Source organism: Gracilinanus agilis, chromosome 2, assembly GCF_016433145.1.
Source record: "Gracilinanus agilis isolate LMUSP501 chromosome 2, AgileGrace, whole genome shotgun sequence".
NCBI classification, from domain to species: Eukaryota; Metazoa; Chordata; class Mammalia; order Didelphimorphia; family Didelphidae; genus Gracilinanus; species Gracilinanus agilis.
The window spans coordinates 627,777,570-627,799,793 of record NC_058131.1 but is presented as its reverse complement, the minus strand read 5'-3'; the positions used below and the strand labels follow the sequence as shown (position 1 = coordinate 627,799,793).

The window sequence follows — 22,224 nt, the reverse complement described above, 5'->3', positions numbered from 1 at the left end:
GCTTTTCCAATCCAATCTGAAACAAGGCCAGAGGCATTTATTAAGGACCTATTATATGTAAAGAACTGGGTTGAATGTTGAGGATGCAAAAACAAAAGGTGAAAAATTGATCCCACACCTAAGATGTTTCTGTTCTCTGGGGGAAGGAGGTATTACATGTGAACAGAAAAGAATATACATGATATTTGAGGAAGGTATAACTAATAACAAAGTTTCCTTAGGAAGCATATGACACATAAGCTGAACTTTCTTTTTTTAATAACATTTTGCTTTTCCCAATTACATGTGAAAACAATTTTTAACATTCCTTTTTTTTTTTTTTTAATTTTGAGTTTCAAATTCTCTCCCTCCCTCCCTTCTTTTCCTCCCTCTCCTGAGATGGTAAGTAATCTGATTTAGATTTTACATGTGCAAATATGTAAAACATTTATAGTCATTTTGCAGAAAACACTCAAAAAAACTAAAAGAAAAAAGAGAAATATAGTAATGTTTGGGTCTGCTTTCAGATTTCATCAGTTCTTTCTTTAGAAGTAGACGGCATTTTTCATCATGAATCTTTAAAACTATCTTGGATCACTGTATTGCTGAGAATAGCCATATCATTCACAGTTCATCACACAATACCATTGTGATTGTGTACAATGCTCTCCTGGTTCTACTTATTTCTCTCTCTATTAGTCCATGTAAGTATTTCCAGATTTTTTTCTGAACTCAATCCTACCTAAATTAATTTACTTATCCAGTGCCATTCCTATCAAACTACCAAAAACTGTTTTACAGAACTAGAAAAAAATAATAACAAAATGTATCTGGGAGAACAAAAGGTCAAGAATATCAAGGAAACTAATGAAAAAAATGTGAAGGATGGTAGTCTAGCAATACCAGACCTTAAATTGTACTATAAAGCAGTAATCATTAAAACAGTCTGGTTCTGGCTAAGAAAAAGAAGGGTAGATCAATGGAATAGAGTAGGGTTAAATGACCTCAGCAATCTAGAGTTTGAAAAACCCAATGATCCCAGCTTTGGGAAGAAGAGTTGTTTTGAGGAAAAACTTCTGGGAAAATTGTAAAATAGTCTGGAAAAAATTAGGTTTATATCAATATCTCATACCCTATACTAATGATGACAAGCCTTTTATAGATGGAGTGCTGGGCCATAACTCCATCCCACCCCTGAGACCAAGTGCCATGCCTGCCCCTTCTACTTTGCCCCCCACATGCCCCCTTACACCAGAGAGGGAAGAAAGGAAGCTCTCCTATTGGGCTGCTGGACAGAGGGGCAGGTAAAGTAATTAATGTCCTCAGGTCCATGGAGAGGAGGGAGGGGAATGGCTCCACCCCAAGTCCCTCTGGCTTTCTAGTAATAAACTCTGGTGGGTGACTACAGGCATGTCCACAGAGAGGGCTCTGTGTGCCCTTTTGGGCACATATGTCATAGGTTTGCCATCATGGTCCTAAAACAAGATAAGGTCAAAATAGGTATATGATTTTAACATAAAGGATGCTATTATAAGTAAATTAGAGGAACATGGAATAGTTTACTCAGATCTATGGAGAAGGGAAGAATTAATGACCAAACAAGAGATAGAGAACCAAACAAGAGATAGAGATCGAGATAGGAAGAATTAATGACCAAACAAGAGATAGAGAACAAGTTGTACAATGAATAATTTTAAATATATTAAATTAAAATAAATAAATTAAAATATATTAAATATATTAAATTAAATATATACAAACAAAGCCAATGCAACCAAGATTAGAAGTGAAGCAATAAACAGGGAAAAATGTTTATGACAGATTTCTCTGAAAGAGGTCTACTTTTTCAAATATAAAGAACTAAGTCAAATTTATAAGAATCCAAGCCATTCCCCAGTTGATAAATGGTCCAAATATATGAATAAACAGTCTTCAGATGAAAAAATTGAAGTTATCAATAATCATATGAAAAAATGTTCCAAATCCCTTTTGATTAGAGAAATGCAAATTAAAACAACACTGAGGTATGTAAAAGTGAAATTTGGGAAATGTATCAAACTACATTTCCCGTGGTCCAACGGGTTTCCGTTTCCGGTTCTTTGGGCGTGGGGAGGCCTACGTTGCCGCAGAGAAGAGTTTAAATCTCCTGGGTTAGGAGGGAGTGGCCTCTTGGCCAGCAGATTAGGGAGGAGACAGGAGACAGTAATGGCGAGGGCGGCAGGTTTTGAATTCTTACAAGCGCGTGGTCTAATAACTTTATCTATCAGCATGGCTTTAATTAAAATACTAATTTATATTATTATAGCAGCCTTTATCATTTTTCATATTTATAGGTACCAATTCATACCCATCAAATTGACCAATATAACAGTAAAGGAAAATTATAAATGTTGGAGTGGATGTGGCAAAATTGGGACACTAATTAATTGCTGGTAAAGTTGTGAACTGATCCAATCATTCTGGAGGGCAATTTAGAATTATGACCAAAGAGCTATAAAAGAATGTGTTCTGTGTTCCTTTTGATCTAGTAATATCACTACTAGGTCTGTATTCCAAAGAGATAAAAAAAATGCTAAAGGACCTGTTTGCACAAAAATATTTATAACTCTTCTTTCTGTGCTGGCAAAAATAGGTAACTAAAAGGATGTTCCTCAGTTGGGGAATGGCTGAACAAATTATGGTATATGATGGTGATGGAATACTATTATGCTGTAAAGAATGGTGAATAGGAGGATTTAAAAAAAGAGCTGGAAAGACCAATGTGCTCCTGTTGCTTTCTGGCCTCTTAATGGCTCAAATTAGTGCCTTCTCATAGGCAGTGACTCATATTTCACTTATGAGATAAAACTCATGAAATCTTCCTTGGTAAATATTCATTTGATCTCCAATGTTCTATTAAGGTGGGAATTTTTCACAACTACCTGTGAACCATTCAAACATACATGCATATGCACACACATACATACATAGATGCAATACACACACTATATGTATACACATGCATATATGTATTTACATATGCATATTTAGAAATACATGTTTTTACAAGTATAATTCAATAAAAACCATTTTCTTTGTAATCCTTTACTTTATTTTATACATTTCAAAGAACTATTTTGAGAAGGGGTCCAAAGGTTTTACCTGATTTCCAAAGATGTCTAATACACCAAATGATCAAGAACCTTTGTTCATAGATGAAGTTGTGATTCTCACAACCAAATTAAAGCTTTTTTTGTTATTTCAGAAGTTAAAAAAAAGGAAGAATACTAGAAAAAGGCAGCATTGGTTCGGTAGCTGATTTAGTTACAAGAACTAATAGTCTAAGAGGATGATGGACTAGAAACAAAATGAGAGAACTGAAGTTGTGGCCAATAGTGGCAGACCCCAGTGCAGGCTGATCTGGGAGCGATGCCAATAATGCTCTTAGCATGGGAGCTGTTGGTTTCTCTCTCTGGCAAAGATATTAACAGTCTGTCTGTCACCTTGGGAAAGAGGTTTCTTATAAAAACAGCCCAGGTTGAACTGTCCTAATATACTAGGCAATTGATCTCAATGTGATATCAAAATTACTGCTGTTGGGAAAGCCAAAGAAAAGATGGAATACAAATGAGAAGCTTTTCTGGTCGAGGGATGGGGGATGCATTATTCATTGGCACCTCCTCTAGGTCAGCCTCCTTCCTAACTAAAATATATGTATTTCCCTACAACTAGAGTCTAAGTAAAAGAAACAAAAAAAGTAAGGAATCAGGGGTCAGATGAGGGTCGGGATAGATTCTATGATCAATAAAATCAAGAAATTATTTAATATCTACTTTGTGTTAGGCAAATCCCTATTCTCAAGGTGCTTAGCTCTTGAGGGGGAAGGTACCTCAAAGGTTATTTAATTCAAACTCTTCAATTTGCAGATGAGGAAACTGAGACCTAGAGAAGTTAACTGACTTATACGAGGTCACACATGGAAGAAGCAGCAGAGCAAGGATTTAAACTCACATCCAGGTAAGTTCAAGTCTCTTTCCAATGCATCATGCTGTCCCTAAAAAAAGGTTTTAAATGAAAACAATGGTAAAAATACTCTTATTGTCTTTGGGGGTGGAGAGGAAGGTGAGAGGAGAAGCAGCATGAAACATTAATTGGACATGAGTACAGTTTCCTTTTTGGTTAAAATAAAATATGCTGCAACTTTAGCTTTTAAAATTGCTCATTATATGATTTAAATTAAATCTCCAGATAAAACCTGTTTAAACTAGGTTTGTTTGTAAAGCAAGTTAGGGTGCTTTATTAGGAGGGGAAAATTGTAAAAGTGACTTTTAAGATGAACTTCAAATATAAAAATAACAGAAAGCTCATGTGCTGAGTTTATTGCAGCTGAGTAAATCACTCTGATATCTTTATGGCAATTTACGATACAGTGACAACCACTGGCATTGTCTCAGATACTAAGGCATAGCCAATAACTTTCCCATTGAAAGTCCTTGCTGAAGACCTACAATCATCAAGGACTGTTTGAGCACTTCAATCAAAAAGCACTACATGAACTTTAATTGACTTCTGCTTAACAATAACAACAAAATTCCAGATCTAGAGCCATTGTTAAGCCTGAGGGTCTTAGTCAATTTTATCTGGTCTGAATTGAACACATCTTGAGCTCTTGAAAATATGGGGTACATGAAATGACTCACTTATTTCAGTATGGTATCATGTGTGCAGGAACACAGTAGTGGTAAAAATAGTCTCATGAAGGGCAGTGCTCTTAGGGGAGCTGTATTTGGAAACAGAGGATCTGCATTCAAATCAGAACTTTGCACTATTTATGTGACCTTGGGAAAATCAAATAACCTCTCTGCATCTTATTTAAATTATCTGTAAAATGAGGAGGTCACACCTGATGATTTGAAAGATCCTTTCATGGGCTGTGTGATTCTAGAAGTGGCCTTCTTAAGAGCTCTGCTGTCTTGAGAAAGTAATTTTATTTGTCTATGTGCTTTTTGTTTCTCAATCTACCAAAGATAATAAAATCTGATCTGTCTCATAGTCTGATGGGCAGATTACAGAAGATGACAAAAGTACTTAGAAAATAATCATCTCTACACAGATTCATCTTTGGCATTGTTCTTTCTCTCATGTTCCAGACCCTAATTTCTAACTTGTTGGTATCCCACTTCATATGAATTTCCTGTCAGAAATCACAAATTCAACATATCAAAAAGTTAATTAATCATCTTACCCACTCTTCCTACCTTTTCCTCTTAAACTTGCTAATCCTCCTGGCTTGGATTTTTCTGTCATTGGAATCAAGACCTTACCATTCATTTAAAACTAGCCATCTTCTTTCCCGTCTTACATCACATTCAATGAATTATTATGTCCTATCTCTTCTTTCCACCATTGTCACATTTTACTGTGCTAGATATAGACTCCAAATATAGATAGTATAAATTACAGTCTGACATAGGTATTATTTTTCATTATATATATTGGTATTTTCCCAAAACAAATATGTATATATATACATATATATATGTATATATATAACGCACACATATATCCTTTAATTTTAGATTATGCTTTATATTTGGTGTATTTTGAAACACTATCAGACATGTGTGTTCTGTCTTAAGAATATTTATAATAAAAACTTCAAATTCATAAAACAAATCCATTAAATGATAATTATTCCCATTATAAGAAATTTCTCCACTTTACAAACAGGTACATAACTTCCTTGGTGAGCTTGGAGGAAAAAAACATTCTCGTAATGCATTTAAAGTACAATTCAAGTCATATTATACTTTTCAGAAGCACATTTGCTCCTATAAAAAGAAATCCATTTTTGTTTACTATTATAGGTGTGAGGTACTGCCTTTTTGTACACAAGCAGTTCAGTTGCTAAAAGGAGCAGAGAAGTAATATTTATATGAAGAAAAAAAGGATAGCATCAACTTGGAAAGGATGCAAGGTTCTCCCCATTTTGAATGTGATCAAATTGGCTGGTGAAAGAGGCAAAAAACTTTTATTCATGAAAATCTCATAAAATCCATATAGAAATAAGCACAGCTTTTCATTTACAACGTAAAGAGAGCCATAGATTATGTGAAGGACTGAGAGAAAACTTCTCTTCAAATAAATGTACTGAGAATATCTGAGGATTAAGAGGATACTGAGGCTGCAGAGCATTGTGGTCCCTCAAATCATTTGCACTTATCTGTTTTTAGAGTTTGACAAGTTAAAAACTCATAAAGTAGTAGATGACACAACTGTGTGGATTGTGGATAGATTAAAAGCACTTTGGGTTACATAACTGAAAGGTAGAATTCATGAGTTTTATCTCATAAGTGAAAGATGATTCACTGCCGATGAGAAGGCACTAATTTGAGCCATTAAGAGGCAGTTAAGAATCCAGAAGGAAAACAGTCCAGAAAGCAACAGGAGCAATTAAGAAGCCAGTAAGAGTTCAGTGTGAAAGGCAGATGCCCTGAGACCCTGCGGTTTGGGAATCTTTGCTTTGTCCACAGGCTGAAGAGAAGGCTGGGAGCCTGTTCATTTGAAGAGAGCTGAGCTATCCTGCAGCTCTTGCCCCATCAGTGCCATCTCCTCTTCAAGAGATGAAGTCTCTCAGAGATGATGAGAGCAGACCAATACTCAGGCAACTTAATAGTAATATCTTGATACTATACATTTTATAAGGTAATATAAAGGTAGCACCAAAAGAGAGAAACATGATTCCTCGTGGGAGGAAAAAAGGTTCTCTTGAAGTATGCTAATAGTCTTTATGCTAACAGTTTTTTTCTTCTAATTTGCCCTCTCAAAATTAGGGTCTTATTAGTGGAAGTAGAGGAAGCTGAGTTATTCGGTGTTGGAATCATCTAGTTCTTTGAGTCTTGTTTTCCTCTTTCTTTTTTTCTCACATTCATATATTGTAACTTTTAATGTACTCTAATTACTGTGATGCTAATATTACTATCACCTCATGAGAGAAGAAAGACAAGGTATTTTATTAGAAACTGGCAGAGCTGAGAGAGCTTTAGCTCTGTGCCTCAATTTTCTCATCAGTAATTGGAGATTACATTAGAAGATCTTAAAGGTTCCTCTTATTTCTAACATTTTATGCTAATAATAATATTAATTAAAATGTGTAACACACATATACATTCTTAATAATATGTACTTTTGAGTTTACAAAGTACTTTGACATACTATTTTTTTAGAATAGATAGCTCAAGTGTTATTATCTTCAGATGAAATGGAGGTTCACCAGGGTAAGGTGCCTGGTCCAGGGCCACACACCTGGTAAATGTCAAAATTATGACACTAATTTCAGACTTCAGATCCAGAGCTCTTTATATCAAATGCATCCACATTCCTATGAGAGGGATAACATTCAAAGAGCCTGTTTTATCCTACTTATTAAGCAACTTTGATAAAAGAAATGTGTGGTAATGGTAAAACAATATAAAATAAATACTGTCCCTCAATTTATCAATACTGTCTCAATTTTTGTTAACTGAGAGGAAGTATAGCTTCATTATAAACTTTGCAAACTATTCCTGACTTGAGAGGTGGGCAGAGCATGGGAAGGCACACAACATTAGCTTTAACATGAGATCTTTGGCAAAGATGTCCAAATAATCAAAAGAAGAAAAGTTCACACGATCTTCAAGAAATTCTCCATTATAATGCCAATAAGGGTTAATAATATTTTATATTCAAGGTGTGAACATATTGTTAGAATTATTTGTAATTGTGTGTAAATAATATGAAAATTATTATGTTATTTTCATTTTTGGTGTCTACTAAAATTACAATTTCTGAAACAATCTCTCCCCACCGTATTTTCTTAGAAAAAGGTAATGTTACAGATAGTAAAACAATTCAACAAACAGGAGCAGGATAAATTCTAAAAGATTCCAATATGTCTGCTGTGATGATACCCTCATTTAAAAAAAAACGATTTAACCATATCTAGTAATCATAAATAAAGAGTAATAGAATGCAATTAATTACAATGCATCAATATACTCTGATTAATCATAAATCACACCTTATAAATTTCCCTTCCACTTTTTGTTCCCATGCTCAGAAACCATTTCATGCATTATTACACGATGCTGATACCACACTGACTTGCATATAATGATTTCTATTTCACTGTACAGTATTTATGCATTTGCAATAAAAATGTAATAACACAGTCATTAACCACAAATGAAAATATTCACCATATTCTATACTCCTTAAAACAATGAAACTACATAATTAAAATAGAACACATGCCCTCCTTTTCCAGAAAACTTTGTTAATTAAGATAGATGTGATTTGTTAACTAGGGGGCAATGTGTCCTCCAAGGACTAAACATATGAGGCTGGTTGCCTAGCTCCGTCATGCCTATGTCTGAAATTCCTTCAGCTCCTATCTGTCAATGAAAGGCAGCCAGGTGATCAGACTGTCACTCTAGCCTAGGCTAATAGATTCTCCAGTGGCTTTTGTTGCAGCTCATGTCATGCTATTACAACTCTGTGCCTTGGAAATGGCATAACATATGTAGCTGAGTCTTGTCAAGAAGAGGTAATCAGACTCTGCTTGGTTTCAGAAGCAGATGTAGATGAGAGATGCAGCATAAATATGCAAATCATCCCGGTCCCCTTTCAGCATCCCTGTTCCTACCTCTAATGTCCCTCGTAGAAAGTCTGTTTGTTCAGTTCTGACTTCCACAGCTACGTCAACAGAAGCAAAGGGGCGGCTGGCCATCTGCTGTCGCTCTCGAAGTAGTTGCTGGAGGGGGTTAAAATAGTTTGTTTTAAAATAGATGTGTTTTGATACATGTATTGAATCCAACAATAAAAGTACAGGTACTAGACATCTCCATATTCATAACCATATCTTTAAAGATGAGTGCCGTCCTTCCCCTGGGTCCTGAGTTATATGTTCATGAAGCATTCAAATATACAGCCCTTACAAAGGGACTTGCTAATGAAATGCATTCTCGAAGAATAAAAGAAGCAGTACCATTCTTTTCTGGTTCTCTTATTTTAAAAAATGACAACCTTTTTGGGAGATTATTGTGGTATATGGTATAAAAAACTAGTCTAAACCTAATTTCCACCAAATAGCATTCCATTTTTCCCAAGAGGGAGTCCCACCATAAATGTTTTTTTTTTTTTCCCTCTAAGTGTAAAGAAATGTGTTAAAAAACATTAAGAAATATCAGGTAGAAGTTGCTATCTAAATGCAAACTGCTTATATGATGGCAATGATAAAATTTATTTTTTCTCTTAATGAAACAAATTATGTTTTATCCTTACTGAAAATAAATAGCTGTTTTAAAAAGATGAGAAAAGATACTTAAGTGTTGTCATACTTCTCAGAACAAGTCTTATAAGTATGCAGATTCCCCAGGAAATTAGTAACAGTATTTCCAGCCTTATTCATAGCCTCCATGTCCATGTTTTAAACTAAAAGAAGGTTATGTAATTAGCGGAACTATTGTTTCAAATATTTTTAAAAAGCCCATCATTTCCTTGGACTCCTTAACTCAAATAGGAGCCAATAAGCTTGCAAGCCAGTCTCAATCAAGAACACTAAACTAATTTATATTTTTGCCTTTACCTGTAATTATAATATTCATTAAGTCATGATAACAAAAAATTGATGGGAAAGATTAGGTATTACAAATCTTATCTCTTTCGTTCCTTGCAACTAATAAAAGGATTATTAAATATTTAAAGTGGATGAGCAGTGCAATTAAATGTTCCTTCAAATGAGAAGAATATCATATCATTGGGGAAAAGCAGACTTTTAAACAGAGCCTGTTTCACTCTGCACAGTAATGTGGGACTATCTATACATGTTAAAAAAATTAACAACTGGCCTTAAAAATAATTATGAAATTTAACTTAAATTGTAAGGAAAACCAATTAAATACCTTTATATAAAAAAGCAAGTTTTAATATACAAATAACATTAACAACATATCAGTTTTTCTTTTCCTACCATGTTTGCATTGTTATCTATTTACTCCTTTATTCCCATACTGTTTTTGGCATATATTTACATAGTATTTATTTGGCATATATATTTATATATATATATATATGCAACATTGTACTTTTTATATGATATACAGATATACATACATCTAGAATATATAATGCATATAGTTCTCTCTGTGTGTACATATATGCATTATATGTATCCTGTGCACACACACATATACGCATTTATAGTGGTTATAAAGTCAGCTTTGGAGCGTGTGTGTGTGTGTGTGCGTGTGTGTGCATTTGTGTGCGTGTGTGTGTATGTGTGTGTGTGTGTGTGTGTGTGTCCTAGACAGAGACAGAAGTGCCACAGTGGTTAGAAACTAGCTTTGTAATCTTGAACTAGTCGCTTGTTTATCTCAGCTTCTCATCTGTAAAATGGGAAAATCATAGCACTTATCTTCCAGGGTTTTTCTGATAAGAAAAGAGAATAATTGGAAAGTCTTTAGTACATATGAAGGGCTATAAAATGTATATTTGCCCAATTATTGTTATTGTTATTATGAATCTTGGACACATTCTGTGTAGTCACATAACATTTTGGTGCCATGGGGAATCCTCTAACATTTTAAGTTAAACAGTAACCAATTTTCTTTGGTAAAAATGATTTTTCCCACAAGCAATTCCCTACCCAATAAAATGATAGGTCAGATTTTATGGATATATCTACTCCTAATCAGTGTGTAAAATGGTATTTCTTTCTACTGTCTAAAATTGCATCATTTTCTCTAAAATTCTGCATCTCTCTTAGAGACATAATTAAACATAAAGTTATATGTTTAATTAGATCAAAATATCCCATATCATTGATATACGAATTTGTTTGATATACGAGGTACATTCCAAATGTTCGACAAGTAGGTTGTTTCCTACTTTTTCCATTATAAAAAATATTGTTCTCTATATAGTGAGTTTTAAAATTTTGTTTCTTGATAGCATTCTTAGAGTATTTCCCATCATACTGGTTTAAAGTTTATTTTAAGATAATTCTCATAGTGTACAACCTTTGAATGTAATCATATAAAGGATTAGGAGATTCTATTAAGAAAATTCCTTATGATATAACAACAGCTAAAAGAAAATACCATATGAAAGTTTGAATTGAATACTTTCAACATAGTAATTTTGACAACATAGTAAAAATATTTTGTAGTTATTTGTCTACAAAATAACTTGAGAATTTTTATTCTTTTAAAAACATTAACATGGAAACATTCGGAGCAAGAAAAATAGAAAAGAAAATATTTAAGAAATAAGTTTATATTTATTAGGAGACATAAAGAATTGTTTTGGTCAAAGTAAAAAGCAAACATGATTCATTTATCTAATATTACTCTTAATATAAGAAAAGTTAAATATTGAAAAAATCATATACAAACAAAAAATCTTAACTTAAGCTTTTTAAAAATCAGCACAAACTACTTATTGTCTTTTTATCCAGATCTTTTTGCAAATAATCAACTTGACTATATCCATGTACAAATAGCCTTCAGGAAGCTGTAAGTTTTAATCTTGTTCCTGACACTGTTTTTTTCTTCTATTGCCATAGGCAAATTATTTCACTTCCTCTCAATTTTCCTTATTTTATAATTGGGAACATAATGTCTGCATTATAGTGAGGAGTAAGTTTTAAAAAATCACTTTGGGTGGCATTTTTAAGATTAGAAGATTCTAGCAAGTGCCTAACTGATCAACGAAGCTTAAACTGATTCACTTTAATACATTTCTTTTATAAACCTTAAAATTCATGTTCTAACTATGAAATCCCATTTATTAATACCCAGCCAGTAAAACCATAAGTTTTAAATCTACTGCCATCAACAAAGAATAGATTTCTTTGAAATTGAACACCTAATAGCGTGGAGGATAACTAGTGCTACACCTTGGATATTTCAAGTTAATTAAAATGTTTATTTTTGTGAAAGACCACAACATTAAAAAAATAATTCCCTCTTTCCAATCTGGATGCAGCATAGTCCTATGGAAAGTAAATTGAATATGGAGTCAGATGACTTCTTACTTCTTGTGTCACTTTGAGTAAATCACTTAATCTCTCCGGGCCTCTGTTTCCTAACCTATAAAATGAAGCAGTTGGACTAGTTGGTTTCTAAGGTTCATTCCAGTTCCACATTTATGGTGATCAATCAAATCAATGAACTGATCAATAAGTATTTACTCAGTAGATAATAGTATGCTAGTTATTAGTAGAGTTACAAAAGAAAACCAAAATATTACAAGACCCCCAGCCTATGAAGAGCTTGCAATGTAGTTAGACACAAAAAGCCAAAAACAACATGTAAAACAACTAATGGTAGAATAATAAATATTTGCCATGAAATTCAGAAACTTTTCTACTAAATTTACATGAAAATCAAAGGATTATATTAATCAGAGAAATCTAGCTGAAATATCTTAGATTTTCATCTTTGCAAAGGTGATGTGATATTCTTACCATGACTATGAAATATCAATGTCTTCCTCCTTATATGACATTGATTTATTATCATTATTATATCACAGCATCTCTATATTTAGAAAAAAGTATATATTTATATATATATATAAACATATGTGTATTATATTTATGGAAAAATGCTTAATTTCTATATGTTTCTATATTTCTAATTTTCTATATTCTAATTATTCTATTACAGAATAGGGGAAAGGGGATTTTTTCCCCAAAAAATTAGCAATTGGACTCATTTATTTATTTTTTTAGAAAAATTTTTTCCATGGTTACATGATTCATGTTCTTACTCTTTCCTTACACTCTCAACACCCACCCTGCACCCCCTGACGCGTAGCTGATGCACGTTTACACTGTTTTCTTCATGTGTTATAGATCAAGACCTATTTCCATATTATTGATAGTTGTACTATGGTCATTTAGATTCTACATCCCAAATCATGTTCCCATCAACCCATGTGTTCAAGTAGTTGTTTTTCTTCTGTGTTTCCACTCCTGCAGTCCTTCCTCTGAATGTGGGTAGCGTCTTTTCCATAAATCCCTCAGAGCTGTCCTGGATCATTGCATTGCTGCTGGTACAGAAGTCCATTACATTCGATTTTACCACAGTATATCAGTCTCTGTGTACAATGTTCTTCTGGCTCTGCTCCTTTCACTCTGCATCAGTTCCTGGAGGTCATTCTAGTTCACATGGAATTCCTCCAGTTCTTTATTCCTTTGAGCACAATAGTTTTCCTTCACCAACATATACTACAATTTGTTCAGCCATTCCTCAATTGAAGTGCATACCCTCGTTTTGTTTGCTTCGTTTTGTTTTGTTTCGTTTGTTTGCTACCACAAAGCGCACGTCTATAAATAGGAAAGGGGATTTTTAAGTAGGGTCACTACCATAGGCACCAGTGTTTTTAGCCCCTTTATTTTCTCAATACCAGAAGAGCAGAGGTCAGTTTGGCACCACATTTCTCCTAAAGATGTTTTTAAAAATCAAATAAATGTTATCCTTTTAAATAAAAAATATATCTAAGAACCTTCAGAACTCTTTTTTATGAGGGGCTTATGAAGGATTTTACTTTTAATACATTTTCCCTTACAACTAATGATACACATTTCTAAGACAATTTGAAATTTTCACAAGTAAAGATTTTGGATCACTTCTCATGCTTTGAAAAAAAGGACACTATTAAAAGTAAAATAAATAATACATTCTATCAAACATTCATACTCTCTTGTCTGTTGGCTTTCCCCTTTACCCACCTGTCCTGGCTACCTTAAATCCAATATTTATCTTTCTCCCTTGCTGGCCTGGACCAATCATCTTGGCTGAGTGAAGACCCACTATCAAGGGGACAGTCTTCCCCCTTCCATTTCCGTTGACTCCTCCTCCAGGCCCAACTGCCCACTATTTATTCCATTTGTTTGCTCACCTTCCTTGGACAGATGGGAACCATCAACTATATTTCTCCTGAGGAGTCAGTTGGAACCCCTCTAAAGTCCCTTTAGGCTTTATCACTCTGGGGTAGGTCACTTAATCTACTGATGTAACCCAGAAATTCCAGGGCCTTGCTATTAACCTCATTGCTGAATCTTTGGAGCTTTTCCATTCTTCTTGTAGGTGAACTTTCTTTTGTATCACCTTCCTAAATTAGATCTTGACAGCAGGTTTAATCTTGCCTTTTCTATCAATATTCCAGTGCTTAGGACAGTACTTAACACATAGTAAAAGCTTTGACATTTTTCCATTCCATTCATTCATACTAATTCTTTAAGACTTAGAAATAAATTATTTTGCAATTGTGATTTCTATAAGAAATGAAATTTAACATTCTGTACATCTCAAAGCAATCATACAATAGATATATCCACTTTATAATTGCTGCTTTATTGTCAATTTTTCAGTCAGGTGATAAAACCAAGATAGCAAATCGATCATAACACAATGGACCATTTTCATATTGCCATGAGAAAATGTAGTATAGAAATCGTACAATACAGAGACAAATGCATGTCACACAGTCTGGAATCAAAACAACACTGTCTGGGTTTTCCAGGTTAAGATGGCGGCCGAGTAAAAAGCAGCTGCTTGACCTCTGCTAACCCCCACATATAGGACTCCTCAAGAGGACATAAAAACAAATCCAGACAAACAAAGGGACCCCACAACAGGACGCTCCTATGAGCAGAAAGACTTAAGACCCCAAGAGGCTAAAAACCAGACTTTGAACACAAACCTTGAACTCAGGCTCTGATGCAACATATCACAGCAGCAAGAGGTAGAAAGAGAAACACCATTTAAAATCACCCTAGACAATATAAAATACTTAGGAATCTATCTACCAAAACAAACACAGGTATTATATGAATACAACTACAAAACACTTTCCAAACAATTAAAACCAGATCTAAACAATTGGAAAAACATTGATTTCTCATTGGTAGGATGAGCTAACATAATAAAAATGACCATTCTACCCAAATTAATTTACCTATTTAGTGCCATACCTATCAAAATACGAAAAAAACTTTTTTACTGAATTAGAAAAAATTATAACAAATTTCATTTGGAATAACAAAAGATCAAGAATATCAAGGGAAATACTGAAAAAAAAACGTGAAGGAAGGTGGCCTAGCAGTATCAGATATTAAATTTTACTATAAAGCAGCAGTCATCAAAACAATATGGTACTGGCTAAGAGACAGAAGGCAGAATCAGTGGAATAGACTTGGGGTAAGTGACATCATCAAGACAGTGTATGATAAACACAAAGAGCCCAACTTTTGGGACAAAAATCCACTATTTGACAAAAACTGTTGGGAAAATTGGAAAACAACATGGGAGAGATTAGGTTTAAATCAACATCTCACACCCTATACCAAGATGAATTTAGAATGGGTGAATGACTTGAATATAAAAAAGGAAACTATAAGAAAATTAGCCGAACATAGAATAGTATACCTGTCAGATCTATGGGAAAGGGAAAATTTTAAAACCAAGCAAGAGTTAGAAAAAATTACAAAACATAAAATAAATAATTTTGATTATATTAAATTAAAAAGGTTTTGTACAAACAAAAATAATGCAACCAAAATCAGAAGGGAAACAACAAACTGGGAAGAAATCTTTATAAATAAAAAACTCTGACAGAGGTCTAATTACTCAAATATACAGGGAGCTAAATCAATTGCATAAAAAATCAAGCCATTCCCCAATTGATAAATGGGCAAGAGACATGAATAGGCAATTTTCAGGTAAAGAAATCAAAAGTATCAATAAGCACATGAGAAAGTGTTCTAAATCTCTAATAATTAGAGAAATGCAAATCAAAACAACTCTGAGGTATCACCTCACACCTAGCAGATTGGCTAAAATAAGAGAAGGGGAGAGTAATGAATGTTGGAGGGGATGTGGCAAAATTGGGACATTAATGCATTGCTGGTAGAGTTGTGAACTGATCCAACCATTCTGGATAGCAATTTGGAATTTTGCTTAAAGAGCTCTAAAGGATTGCCTGCCCTTCAATCCAGCCATAGCATTGCTGGGTTTGTACCCCAAAGAGATCATAGATAAACAGACTTGTACAAAAATATTTATAGCTGCGCTATTTGTGGTGGCAAAAAACTGGAAAAAGAGGGTATGCCCTTCAATTGGGGAATAGCTGAACAAATTGTGGTATATGCGGGTGATGGAATACTATTGTGCTCAAAGGAATGATAAACTGGAGGAATTCCATGTGAACTGGAAAGACCTCCAGGAATTGATGCAGAATGAAGGGAGCAGAGCCAGAAGAACACTGTACACAGAGGCTGATATACTATGGTAAAATAGAATGTAATGGACTTCTGTACTGGCAGCAAAGCAATGACCCAGGACAATTCTGAGGGATTTATGGAAAATAATGCTACCCACATTCAGAGGAAGAGCTACAGGAGTTGAAACACAGAAGAAAAAGAACTGCTTGAACACATGGGTTAATGCAGAGTAGTTGGAGATATAGACACAAAATGACCACACCAATGAAACTATCCATAATATGTAAATATGTCTTGATTGATCACACATGGTAGAACCAGTGGAAATGTGAGTTGGATATGGGGGTGGTGGTGAAGGGGAAAGTAAAAACAAGAATCATGTAACCATGGAAAATTTTTATAAAAAATAAAATATTTTAATTAAAAAAAAAAGCAAAACAGCACTGTCTGTCCATTCACAAGACTTTCAAAATAATTCACAGGGCTAGAAGATTACAAAAACCCATGTAGCTTTGATAGCACACAGGTGAACAGCCAGGTTGTTCAAATCAATTAATTGACTGTCAAATTGACAATCCTAATGAAATTAGTTAAAATATCCTAAAGTAATATATCATTCTCCAAGTTTTTAGAATTATATTAAGTCCCTCTTCCAAAATACATTGTTTATAAGCATATTTCACAATAATCTTCTTATTAAAAAATACCAGAAACCAAATCTGTTCCCTTTTCTTTTTGCTACTCTTCTTAATCCAGTCAGTGCCGTTTTAGTAACTTGTTTTGAAGGTTCCTGGGAATTAGATTTCAAAACATGATCTCTTGTCAGTTAGAGGATTTGTTCTATTTGTTAAGTCAATATAAATGCAAGTAAGTTATACATTCTCAACCATACATGGATTTTGCTCCAATGTCATGCCTTTTCAAAGGCTTTGCAAACATTTACATGAATTTCATTAGCTCCTTACCACTGTGAATTACATCTATATCTAATGAGGTAAAGGGAACTCAATGATTACTTTAATTATTAAATAATTAAAATGAATCCCATTCTTCCATCCTTAGTAACCTATCTCACATTTTCAAATTTGCGTGAATATTGAGTTTACATAGTATAGGGGCAGCTCTATATGTATGCATTTTAATCCATATTATATTATGTGCAGTATTCTTTTCCTTGTAGAGAAATTGAGATAGCTAGGTGGTTCAGTGATAGACTTTGAATTAAGGTAATCTGAGTTCAAATTTTGCCTCAAACACTAGTAATTTGAAATTACAATTTGCTCTACCTCTGTCTGCCTCAATTTCACCATCTATAAAGTGGAGATATTAGCACTTATTTTTATAAGGTTGTTGTGAGGATCAAATAACATATGGAAGACACTTTATAAACATTAATGTATTAGATTATTATTATTATTATTATTAAGTGGAATCAAATGATGTCTAACTAATGGTAAGTTCATTGGCATGGTTATAACTTCCTCAATACAGCCCAATAAATTAATATTGGACCAAGATGATATTTTATAGGTATAGAATTTAGTCTGGCTCCATAACAAACTTCATTGTTTAAAAAAATGATATGAAAGCCTCTGAATTATGCATGTTAATAGTGATAGTTTCTATTTACTTATTTTACTATTCTATTGTAAAAACATTTTTAAACCTTTATCTTCTGTCATAGAATCAATATGAAGTATTCGTTCCAAGGCAAAAGAGTGGTTAAAAACTAGGCAGTTTGGGTAAAGTGAGTTGCCAAGGGTTACACAGATTAAGAAGTATCTGAAGTTAGATTTAGACCCAGGAGTTCCTATTTCAAAGCCTAGTTCTTTATCTACTGTGCTACCTACCTGCTCTCCTGAAAAAGATTAATTAAATTTATAGTATAAAGGCAAAAGCCTACGTTGATGTTCATTCAAGGGATTTGAGAAAGATTCACAAATCAAAATGTGGAAGAGTGGTTAGCACATTGGAAATAGAATCAGAAAGACCTCGGATCCAATTGTGTCAGCCCTGGACAAGTCAGTTAACCCCTGAAGGTCTCAGTATCTTAATCTACAAAATGGGGGTAATAATTGCACCTCACTCACAGTGTTGTGAGGATCAAATGAGATTATGTGTGTGTGTGCATGCGCATGTGTATGTGTGTGTGTGTATATATATATATATATATATATATGTATGTATATATGTATGTATAAAGCACTTTGCAGACTTTCAAGTGCTATGTAAATGTTATAAATCATGACTGTCCATACAGCAAATACTTCTAGCTCTTGAGAGTTACAATCTTAAAGTCAGGTCTCTAAACTCTTCCAGCCCCAGAGGTTTATCTTTACACACACATTCTATATATGCACAGGTTAATATACACACATACACATACATACATATATTCTGGAAATGAGATGCTCTTTTAAAGAAACCATGTAAAGAAAAAACATTTCATGGACTTTTTTTCACATGAACAGAGATAACTTTTATATTCTCATTCATTGTTACTAGAGTCTAGCTTTTGATTGCCCTTGTCTCCATGTCAGATGCTTCCAGAAATGTTAATACACAGGAACCCTTTTGCCTTGCCTGCTGAGAGTCGGGATTTGCTATAAAGCCAGGCACCATTAGATTAGGCTTTCAATTAGCTAAATTGTTGCACTTAACTCATTTAACTCTCACCAAAACTGGCTGTCCACTTTGAGCAGATGCAACTGGAACAGGAACTTTCTTCATGTTGATTCCAAACAAAATGATTATTGTGACAATTTCTTTCTTTTTCTAAGAAATCTAATGCATGAAGAAAGTGCATGCTACCACTTTATGCCTTGAACATATTTTGTAGATGAAGTCCTTTTGATTTAGTCTTCAGAGCTATGAAGATTTGCTTTCAGTATGCTTGTTCCATAATTATATCTCAATAGCTTTCCTTGCTAACTTATTTACCTCTTTAAAAATATTTTCAGCTGTTTTAAATTATTTTTTAACATAAAAAATTGAATTCCAAATTCTCTCCCTTCCTCCCTTTCCCCTCTTTGAGAAGGCAAACAATTTGATATAGTTTATACATACAAAGTCATGCAAAACTTATCTCCATATTAACTATGTTATAAAAAAAACAGAAAAAATGTGTTTCCATCATTATTCAGACTCCACCAGTATTTCTTTGGAAATGGATAGCATTTTTCACCATGAGTCCTTCAGAACTAAGAATATTGTGTCACTGGGAACAGCTAAGTCATTCACAGTGGATATTCTTACAATATTGCCATTACTGTCTGTAATGTTCTCTGGTTCTGCTTACTTCGATTTGCATCCATTCATGTAAATCTTTTCAGGTTTTTCTGAAAGCATCTTGCTATTTCATTTCTTATAGCACAATAGTGTTCCACCACAATCATAGAGCACAATTTCTTCAGTCCTTCTCCAATTTTTGGACTTCCCCTCAATTTCTAATTCTTTGCTACCAAATATGTCCTTTTCCTTTTTTAAAAATTTTTTATGTCTTTAGGATATAGACCTATGAATGGTATTGGTAGATCAAAGTATAGGCAGTTTTTTTGTCATTGGGTCACATTTCCAAATTTATTTTGGGAATGGTTGGATCAGTCCACAATAGTACATTAGTGTCTCAGTTTTTCCACATCTTCTCCAATATTTGTTGTTTTCCTTTTCTGTCATATTAGATAATCTGGTAGGTTTGAGGTAGTATCTCAGAGATGTTTTAATTTACATTCATCTTATTAATAGTTATTTAGAACATTTTATATTACTAAAAATAGCTTTGATTTATTTTTCTAAAAATATTTTTTAAAAACTGCCTCTTCTTATCCTTTGATGATTTATTTTTTTAGTTCTACATCAAGTTTATTTCAGTTATTTCAAATTATTTTAAATTTAAATTATTTTAAATTTATTTTATTTAATATATATTATATATTATTTAAATATATAATGTTATATATTTATATTAAATATTATTTATTTATATTAAATATATAATATATATTAAATATGTATAAAATATATAATATACATTAAATATATAAATATATTATATATTATTATTTAAAATATTTTTAAAATTTTTATTTAGAATATTTTCCCATAGTTATATATTTCATGTTCTTTCCCTCTCCCCTAGGTCCCCTTAACTCCCCCCCCGCCCTTAGCTGATGCACAATTCCACTGGGTTTTACATCCTTTGATGATTTATTAACTGAGGAATGCCTCTTATTTTTATAACTTTGTCTTAGTTCCTTGTATATTGGAGAAATAAGGCCTAAATCAGTAAAAAAAAATGCTGTAATCTCTTCCCCAGTTTTCTGCTTTCTTTCTAATCTAGTGAAAATGTCCAGTTAAGTGATAGCTTTTCTTATGTGAGGAATGGCAAGGAGGCAGGGATCATTGGATAACTAAGCACAAGGAAGGAAGGTGAAGAAAGACTGGAAAGAGAGAAAGGGGTTAGGTTGTGAAGGTATTTAAAGATAGAAGATTCGATCCTGCATATAACAGGGAGCCTCTGGAATTTATCGAAGGGGTGGGGGGGTGATGTGCTTTACAAAGATCAATTTGATTAATCAGTGGAGGATAGACTAGAGAGAAGAAGGTTGAGGCAGTGGAGACCAACCAGATTGCCAGATTAAGAAAGGGAGAACCTGGCACAGAAGTCAAAATGTAACAGAGCGTTGGATTTTCCATATGAAAGAATCTTAGTAATCATCCAGTTCAGTGGTTCCCAAACTCTTTTGGCCTATAGCCCCCTTTCCAGAAAAAAAATATTACTTAGCACCCCCTGGAAATCATGAAACTATTTATTGAACTCAGAATAGAATGTGATACAAAAAAAAGTGTGGCCATCACTGCCTCCCTGGATTGCTGCAGCATCCACCAGGGGGCAGTAGCGCCCACTTTGGGAATCACTTATCTAGTTCAATACTCACTTTAAAGACAAGGAATCTGGGTATTCAAGAGGATAAGTAACTTTCCCAAAGTGACAGTAAAAGGTAACAAAGCCAGGCAAGAACCCAGATTACTTGAGAGTGCTCTTTTCTCCCCCAATATTATGGTTGCTTCGTCACATTAATAAGTATTAAGTGCCTAGCACAGTGATTCCCAAAGTGGGCGCTACCACCCCCTGGTGGGTGCTGCAGCAATCCAGGGGGGTGGTGATGGCCACACTTTTTTTGTATTACATTCTATTCTGAGTTCAATAAATAGTTTCATAATTTCCAGGGGATGCTAGTTTTTTTTCTGGAAAGGGGGTGGGAGGCCAAAAAAGTTTGGGAACCACTGGCCTAGCCCTACAGATAGGAAGGCAGAACCCACAATAATCCTTGCTCTCAAGGACCTTAAATTCTCTCACAAAACATGTATACACATGAAAAGATGGGATAAGGACAAGGACTAGATCGGTGATTTCACCAGAATAGGTAACTCCAGGTGTTGAAAATCACTCCACCAATTCATGATGGCACCTTCTGTGCAACTTGAAACTTTCGCAAGTCTCCTTGAGGACGGAGGAATTAAATCCTTTGCCCACCATCAGAGTCAGCGTTTGTCGGCAGCATGATTAGAAGGGAGAGCATGTGGGGGAGAGCAAAGGCACGGAGATGAGATATAGGATTGTAATAGCTGAGTGACAGTAAGAATGCCGGCTACTCGTCAGACTGATCAGAGACATAACAGTCATGAGGCTGGATATAAAATCTTTCAGCCTGGGCCACAGACCAGCACAACTGACCCTGACACTATCCTCGGGGTGCTTCTGTGTTTCCTGAACACCAAGTTCCCTCCACTCAACCCCTGCAGGGATAAAGGCCAGGCGAATATAAAAGTGGTACTGAGTAATATGGGTGGAGAAGAATCTTTCCCCAAAGCATTTCATGCCCCTGAATCAAGACCTATTCTACTCTCCCTATGCTGACAGGAGTTAGCCAGCACCTTTCTTCTCTAATAAAGTAGAGCACTGAGTTCTGGGCTTCACAGGAAAAGGGTGACCAGTA

General features: G+C 34.2%; 1 protein-coding gene across 1 annotated transcript in view; it reads right to left on the bottom strand.

The window, feature by feature from the left end:
* ATRNL1 (attractin like 1) overlaps positions 1 to 22,224 on the bottom strand; it is a 1,097,315-nt gene that overhangs the window by 233,288 nt on the left and 841,803 nt on the right. The window contains exon 27 of the mRNA XM_044665614.1: positions 8,642 to 8,749. Coding sequence (XP_044521549.1) covers positions 8,642 to 8,749 — 108 coding nt within the window. The remainder of the gene's footprint in view (positions 1 to 8,641; positions 8,750 to 22,224) is intronic.